Here is an 8,385-nt window from a genome sequence, read left to right as displayed (position 1 = left end):
CTGGGGAATGTGGGGGCCCAGGGCTGGGCTAGCAGGGGGCTGTGGGTCGGGAGTGAGGGGCACTGGCAGAGCTGGGGAATGTGGGGGGCCAGGGCTGGGCTAACAGGGGGCTGTGGGTCGGGACTGAGGGGCACTGGCTGGACTGTATTATCAGCCTCATCCCGGTGTCTCTGCTCTGTAGAGAATTTCAGGACAAACACGCCGTGTTTTCACCCGTTTATTGGAGACGTCGCTCGAAATAATAAAATAAAATAAAATAAAATATATTTTTTTACATTAGTGCGAAAAGAAAATACAAAAAGGCAAACTCGGCACCAGGCTCCACAGCAGGGCGGGGTGGGGAGCCGGGGGGCAGGTTCCCCCTCCCCGACCACCCCGTGCCCTGCTCTGACCCTGGGGAGGTGCCCTACGGTAAACACTCCCCCAATGCATTGAATATGTCCGTCCCACGGCAGCAGAACTGCCACCGCAATGAGAAAAATATCGCTAGAGAATCTGCACCCAAGCGGGTCCCAGCTCCGTCAACAGGGCGGTGCCCGGTGCCCGGCCTAGGCTGGGAGAAGAACTGGCTGGACCCCAGAGACCTGCTCAGCGATTGGCTGCAGCCCCCCAGAAAGGGGTGAAAGGACCAGAGCCTGGGAGACCATTTTCCATGGGAATCTTCTGGGGGTGACAAATTGGGGCTTTCGAAGCACTGACCGTTCTTGGGGGCTGTTCCCAGCCATGCCCGGCTTGTCTGGCCTCCTCCTGCACGTGGGTCTTGCCACCCCCCGGGCGTAACCCCTGGTGGAGCGGACACCAGCCCGGCTCGACCGGCAAAGCGCCAGGTTTGGGAGATCCACCACGGCCCTTGGGAAGCACCTGGGGAAAACGGTCAGTTGGGAAACGGAAAATCTCAACACCGGACATTTTGGGCCCAAAGGTTCCTTTTCTCAGCTGGAAATTGCTAGTTTTCTGCCCAATCCCCTGAAAATCAAAATGTTCTCGGTGAGACGAACCCACCCGCTTTGTTTGGCAAAATTTTCCACCCAGCTCTAGAAATACCCGGCTGGGGCAGCCGAGCCGTGTGCCGCGGGGCGTTGGCCCCGAGCCGGCCCGGAGACCTTTCCTCCACTTGGCACCTGGCCCGGTTTCCTCCTTGCACACTTGTGCTTGAAATGTGTGCGTGCGCTGTGGGGGAGGGAGGGTGTAGCCAGCTGCCTCCTCCCCCCCCCCCCCCCGACACACACGCCCAAGAGATGTATCACGTTAACCAGCCTCCTCCTGGGAGTGAGAGTCCAGAACAATCCCTGACCCGCGTCTCCCGAACAGCGCCCGAGGGCATCGGGGCAGTCTATGCCAACCCTGCTGACCAGCACCGCGAGATTCCCCACGCCCCCCACCTCTCCAGGGGCAGCCGTGCCCCCCTAGCTGCACCCGCAGGCGTCCACGATCATGTCCGGGATGTCGGTCTTGACGATGTTGCTGTTGCGGTCGAAGTAGAGGATGGAGAGGGGCCGGCGGTGTGTGGGCACGCAGCAGGACTGCCCGCCCGTCTGGGTGTTGTGGGCCCGGATCAGGTTAAGCACGGCCGTGTGGGAGGAGGAGGCCATGCCCGGGCTGCTGGCCACGTGGGGCGGGCACTGGCCCATGCAGTAGTTGATCTGGTAGCCCTCTGGCTTGATGATCCAGTCGTTCCACCCGATGTCCCGGAAGTCCACGTAATAGTCTTTGCGGCAGCACAGGCTGGAGGTCTGGTCACAGCGCAGGCTGCGTTTGGCCAGCCGCTGCCCTGGCTCCCGCATCGTGGCCTTGGCCACCAGGAAGGGCTGGTGGGAGCCGCCGGCGTTGCTCCCGGCCGTGGCATTCGCCTGGCACCCGCGACACTCCAGCTCCAGCCTCAGCGTCTTCTCCTGCCCGCGGAAGAAGGCCTGGAGCGCAGGCAGGAGGGCGAAGGTGTGCCAGCCACTGGCCCGGGCCTCCAGCTGCCTCTCGCTCAGCAGCGCCCCCGCCAGGGAAACCCGCAGCGTGACCGGGGAGAGCCCGCTCCGGGGGGCCCGGACGTACAGCCACAGCTGGGCCTGCAAGATGTGGACATCCTGGCCCCTGCCCCGGCTGAACCGGAAACGCAGGCCCGTGCTGGAGGGCGAGGAGAACTCTGTGGGGAGAGCGGGGCTGTGAGAACAGGGGGCGGTGCCAAGCGGGGAATGCCCGTCTTCGCAGCTGGCACCAGGCTCCCTGCTCCACCCAGCCAAGTCCCCCAAGACCCAGGCACCCCTGGGCGGCCGGTCCACTGAGGGGCGCTGTCTCTGACCCGCTGCCCCTACCGAGCTCTGGTGTGTCCCTTCCCTGGAGGCGGCGTTCTAGCGCCGCCCATAGGAGAACCCGGCAGTGACAGCAAGGACCCCCACACCAGTTCAGCTCCAAGGGGCTGGGGGCATTGGGAGACACTGCTGGGTCCCGTCTCTGCCCTGGGGATCTCCTGTGAGGGGATGGACAGCAGAGGCCCATAGGGGGAGGGGTTTGCAGATGACTCCAGCCCCCCAAACATGGGGCTGGGGGGCTGATCCCCTGGGAAATAGATTCCAGTGGGGGACTGTTTGTCCCCCATCCAGCCCCAGAGGCCCCCTCCCCTGCGTGTCAGGAGCAGTGGGATGCCGGCAGTCCTGCCAGCGCTGGGGGGGGTCCCAGTGCCCAGATCTCTCCCTTACCCCCCAAGCTGCCAGGCCCAGAGTGCACCCTGGTCCAGAGACACCCCCCCACCGGTCAGAGATCCACGGACCATCCCAGCCTCGGGGAGCCAGTTCTGCCGCTGGGGAAAGTGAGTCACTGAAGAGCTGGGCTTTGAACCCAGGAGTCGGGGCTCCCAGCCCCCCTGACAGCCAGCCCCCCTGCTCTAACCACTACACCCCACTCCCCTCCCCTCCCATAGCTGGGGCTAGAACCCAGGAGTCCTGACTCCCAGCCCCCCTGACTACCAGCCCCCCTGCTCTAACCACCAGGGGTGGCTTTAGCTTTTTTGCCGCCCTATGCACGGCAGGCAGGCAGCCTTCAGCGGTGCACCTGCAGGAGGTTCCCGGTCCCGCGGATTCAGCGGCGTACCTGCGGGAGGTCCGCTGGTCCCGCGGCTTCGGCGTACCCGCCGCCGAATTGCCACCAAATCCGCTGGACCGGCGGACCTCCTGCAGGCACGCCGCTGAAGGCTGCCTGACTGCCGCCCTCGCAGGGACCGGCAGGGCGCCCCCCCGCAGCTTGCCGCCCCAGGCACGCGCTTGGAGTGCCGGTGCCTGGAGCCACCGCTGCTAACCACCACACCCCACTTCCCTCCCAGAACTGGGGATAGAATCCAGGAGTCCTGACCCACGCCTTGGTCTTAACCCACTAGACCCTGTTCCCCTCCCAGAACTGGGGACAGAACCCAGGAGTCCTGACCCCCGCCTTGGTCTTAACCCACTAGACCCCGTTCCCCTCCCAGAACTGGGGACAGAACCCAGGAGTCCTGGCTCCCAGCCCCCCCACCCTGACGATAGCCACTAGACCCACTCCCCTCCCAGAGCTGGGCGCAGAACCCAGGAGTGATGCTGTGGCACTATCTAGCCCTAGGGAAGGGCTCGGTTAACCTGTGGGGTCCTCGTAGCCAGGTGAGGGGTGGCTCTGCCCCCACCCCCTGCATTGTCTGTCCTGAGAGCAGCCTGGGCCGCCCCCCTGGCCCCCTGTCTCCCCACTCACCCCCTTCTCTGCTCTCCAGACCCCAGGTTTTCCCACCTGCAATCAGAAAAGTTCCCTTTGGTGGGGCAGAGCCGCTGGCTCCGTCCCGCTCCCCGTCCCCGCCTGTTCCCACCCCTGCTCCTGGCTCACCCCCAGCCCCGCCCCTGCCCCCCAGCCTCGGTTCCCCGTCGGCGGCACCCACCTGTCTTGGCAAAACTGATCATCTCATAGCCCAGCTCATTGGCGTCGGGGCCGTCCCAGCGGGCGAAGGGCCCCGGCTGCCCGTCCCGCTGGGCTTTGCCCACATGCAGGTGCCGCAGGGCGTTGGCGACGGCTCCGCGGGGCACCGGCTGGGTGACGTTGGGCCTCTCGCTCAGGTGCAGCTTCTCCAGGATCTGCCGCTTGGCCAGCTCGAGCAGGAAGCGCCTCTCCGTGCCCGGCTCCAGGGTGGGCATCCCGCACGAGGGGCACCCTGGCTTCCCTCCTCCCTGGACCGAGGATCCCCACAGCAAGGCCAGGGCGGTCAGGGCTAGCCAACCCCCTGGGGGCTGCCCGCTCCTCTCCCACTGTGCACCGGAGCCAGGCGCCATCCAGAACCGAGGGCGGCAGGGGGGTAGGGACGGTGCCAGGCCCTCAGGATCTGTCTCCGAGCTCTGCCCAGCCAGTCTGCCTCCTGCTGTCACACCCGGGCTGCCCCGCGTCGCCCTGCCATGCGAGGAGCTGCTCGCCACGGCCGCTGCCTGGTGCCAGGGGCTGAGATGGGTGCTGCTCGCCCGAGGGAGCCCGACTCAGGGCTTGGCTTGAGGTGCTGCCCGTCCAGGCTCCAGGCACTTGTCAGTCATGGGGGCAGGCCCTGCCCTCCTGCCTGCTGTGATTGGCCGGCACCTGGGGCCCCGGGGGAGGGTGCTGGCTGGGGAGGATTGGGGGGTGCTGCCTCCCCCGGCCGGGAACAGGTGCTGAGGGCTCCCGGCAAGGGGCATGATGCAAGAATGGAGAAGGTTGCGCTGCCCAGGCAGTCGGGAGGTGCTGGGGGGCACAGAACAGGCACCTTTGAGAAGGGCCCCTTGGTTCCGTTGCAGGTCACCGACACCCCTGGGTGTTTCCTCCAGGGGCCGGGGACATTGCCCGGTGCCAGCTGGTGCTGCCGTTCTTTGCCCAGGCACTGAGGGGGCAGAGGGCACAGGGATTAACGCTTCTTTCCCAGGCTTCTCCTTTCTCCGCCTGCCTCCTACAGCCTGGGGGGGTCAGCAGCGGCCACTGCTCACTAGCCAGCCCCCACCCCTTGATCCACGGGGCCCCCCCACAACAGACCAAGTGGGGGACAGAGGAGGGGGAGGGCGGAGGAGCTGGGGCTCGGGCCCTACCCACCCCCCAGCAGGATTGCCTGCCCGAGCCCCCTTATCACCAAACGGCTCAGTCCCAGATACGCTGCCCCATTAGCGGTAACTTTCCCTCTCCGGGCGCTGATGCTGGCACGTGCCACGTTACCAGCACCGGGGCCTGACACTGGGAGCTGTGCACAGCAGCCGAGGCCCCTTGCAGCTGCCACGTGGCCTTTGCTCGGTCCTGACGCCGTGGGGAGCTGGGGGCAGCTGTCAGGGGTTGGGGGCAGCTGCCGGCGTGTGAAAGCTGCAGAGAATGGCTGCACCATCCGAGGCCAGGTCGCTCACTCCCGCTCGGCCCTGCCACGCCCGAGTCCTGGCTCAGCGCGGGCCCGGCTGGGGTTTGGGGTCCATTTCTGCTCCCCCAGTCAGGCCGCTAGGCCTGGGAGGTAACCGGCAGGTATAGTGCCCCCTTCCTGCCACGCCTGCTGGGGTGGGGCGGTCTTGGGCACCTCCCAGCGGGGGCACTGCAGCGTGAGATCACGTCTTCTCTCCTTGCTCCACATGCTGGGTTTGGGGGTATCCCAAGCGCAAGTGTCTGAGGAGGAGGGGCAGGCGCACTGACCCTGACTGATCCCCACTGCCCGTCGAACTGGGACGCGCTGGCATCCAAAGTCTCGGAAACAAAGCTCCGGGGGCAGAGGGTAAACACGGCAGGTTCACCAGGCCGTCTGGGAAAAAGCACCCACGTGGCATGACGCAACCGCAGGGCCGGGGCCGAAGTCTGCGGCAGGCCGGGGCCGCGCTCCCAGAATAGCTCAGGAATGTCAACAGTGAGTAATGAGGCCTGGCACGGCGCTGCCACCGGGGCATGCGTGCTGCCCTTGGCACCGGGCTGCCGGTGCTGCCTGGCTCCTGTGTGTGGGGGGGTGTCTCGTAACTGGTGCAGCGCACACGGACACACGCCCGCCCCCGTGCATACAGGGGGACACACACACACAGAGTTGGTGCTTTGGGGGGCTCCAGCCACCAGGACAATGCAATTTGCACGTGTGCATTGTCCCAGTGCGAGGGGGTGACTCCCAGGGCAGCAAAGCCCTCCAGCTGGGACAATCACGGCCTCCTGCGAGGTGGTATCGGGGGGCAGTGAGCAGCGGGGCGCTGCCAAGCTGTCGTTAAGCTCAGCCAGCGCTAACGAGCTACCGATGGGTGCCAGCCAAAGCGCGAGGCCTTCCTCCCGAGGGGGCAGGGTCTGAAGCCGGCACGTGGCACATGGGGAAAGCCGCCTTGGCACAGAGCGCGCGGTACGGGACGGATGCGCTTGGTGCCAGCGGAGAGCAGGGGCGGGGGCTGCATATTGGCGCCACAGGCTGCAGCTGGCTCTGGGCTCTGCCCGGGCGCAGTCTGGGGAAGGACGAAGAAGGCGTTTCCCGGTGAGCTCTGAGGCCAGGCCCGGAGCCCGGCGGCCAGCAGCCTGGGGGCCCGGCAGGTGGCAGCGGTTACAGGCTGGCCCGGGAGAGTTTCGCACCCTCTGTGCACCAGAATTGGGGGCAGCAGGGAATGCCATGGCACCGCCCAGCAGGGTGCCCCCTGCTGCCTTTCCCCCCTCACTGCAGGGTGAGAGCGGGGTCCTGCTGCAGGGCCAGGGGGCGCCTGGCTGAGATGAAAGCTCCATGCCCTCTCGGAGTGGCGAGGCCAGCGCCAGTCTCCCCGTTTCTGCTCCCTGTTGCCAGCGCTAACCCCCTCCCCTGCCTTGGGACTCCGGCGTCATCAAGCCCTCGGGCTGCCAGTCTGCACCAGGCCCCGCCGGCCTTGGGCTGGGTCAACTGGCTCCAGGGGTGCCCCCCCCAGCCACGCGGCCCTGCCTTGCCAAAGGGCAGGGGGGGAATGTAGGGCAAGGGTCGGTACAGTATTTTGAGCGCGGCGCTCACGTTGCATAAGGGTTGTTGTTTATTAAACTGTTCCAAGAAAACAAAGCCCGCGGCCCCGCCTGGCACCACAATGGAGCATGCAGGGCACAGGCCGCCCCTCGTGGTTCCCGGCCCTCGGGACCGTGTCCTGCGGGGCCGGGAGAAAGGGAGCCGGGCCGAGGAGTGAGCCCCCCCCGTTCGCCCCGCAACGGGCACACGCAGGCCCCATCCCAGAGGCGACGCTGCCGTTGGGCCCCGTGTGGCTTGAACGAGGGAGCCTGACTGCGACAGCCGGTCTCATTAGCTCCGCTGTGCCCAGCGCCATGGCTTCGTGGCGGCGAGCACAGCAGGGTATTTTCTCTCCTGGGTGCGCGGGGCAACCCCCGTCCCTGCAAGATGCTCCTAGCCCCCCACGTTCCCCGGGGGTCCCTCAGAGCTGAGTGCCACCCCCCCATCGCTGCTGGGCTGGGGAGAGACAGACCCCCCAGGGCTGGCAGCTTCCTCTGATGGTAAACACGCATCTGGCTTCCCTGCATTCAGGGCCCTGCCGGAGCCCCTGGCAGGCGGGGATTTGCCTGCAAGAGCAGAGGGCACAGAGGGTGCTGCCAACCAGGGCCACGCTCTGCCTCCCAGGGCACCCATCGCCGAGTGCCAGGCCTGCCGGGAGCCCAGTGCACAGGGATGGGACGCAGGCCCGGCTGGAGGCTGCAGTACCGTACCGCGCATGGTGGGAGGGGAGGTCACCGGAAACCGGGCAAGGGGTGGGGAGCTCCCGGGCCTGAGTCCTGGTCCATTCTGGGGGGGGTCTTGGTGCTAAAACCCCCCAGAGCCTTGGGGCCTGGTTCTGTGAACGAACGCACCCAAGAACCGTTCGATCTGGTCACAGACCAGGTCACGCCCCCCCCCCCCCCCCCAGGGAGCGGTGTGGGGAGCTAGCCCAGTGCCAGAGCAGATAAAACCAGCAAGGTCAGCGCCCCGTCTTCCTTTGCCCTCCTGGTCGCTGCAAGAGGAGACCACCCGCCACCGGGCCGTCCCGCTCCGGCCCCCATCCAGGCTGTGATGCTCCCCTGGGCCCCACATCTGGCACCCATGGGGCATGAGCCACGCAGGGTCGCCCCTCGCCCCTCGCCCACTTGTACCAGGATGCAGCCCCCGGCCTCTGGCTCCGCACACCCTCCTCCCCCCTGCTCCCCGGTGCCCATGGCTGGCTCGGAGGTACCAGGGGGCCTGCACGTCTCCTGGGGCGCTAGCGCCACCTAGTAGTAGTGGGGGGTGTCGCACATGCTGGGACCCACTGGGTGCCTTTGCCGGGCCCCCATAGGATCCAAGCTGCTGCAGCTTGTGCATCTAACTCTGCCGATCCCCGGTTCGATCCCCGGCGTAGCCTCCTAGAGCCCAGCCATAGGGAAACCTCTGCCCTCCATGTCCCCTCTCTCTGGCTGGCCCCCAGCATGGCAGCGTCTAGC

General features: G+C 66.6%; 1 protein-coding gene across 1 annotated transcript; it reads right to left on the bottom strand.

The window, feature by feature from the left end:
- Positions 1-221: 221 nt before the first annotated feature.
- LOC128828289 (inhibin beta C chain-like) lies at positions 222-5,691 on the bottom strand. The gene is made up of 2 exons (XM_054012818.1): positions 3,890-5,691; positions 222-2,137 (listed from the first exon to the last, which is right to left on the bottom strand). Exons 1-2 carry the CDS (start codon positions 4,275-4,277, stop codon positions 1,407-1,409), a joined length of 1,119 nt encoding a protein of 372 aa, XP_053868793.1. The 5' UTR covers positions 4,278-5,691; the 3' UTR covers positions 222-1,406.
- Positions 5,692-8,385: the final 2,694 nt, after the last annotated feature.

This window comes from Malaclemys terrapin, chromosome 23 (assembly GCF_027887155.1).
Source record: "Malaclemys terrapin pileata isolate rMalTer1 chromosome 23, rMalTer1.hap1, whole genome shotgun sequence".
NCBI lineage: Eukaryota > Metazoa > Chordata > Testudines > Emydidae > Malaclemys > Malaclemys terrapin.
The sequence above is the reverse complement of the archived record's forward strand: the minus strand, read 5'-3'. Positions and strand labels throughout refer to the sequence as shown.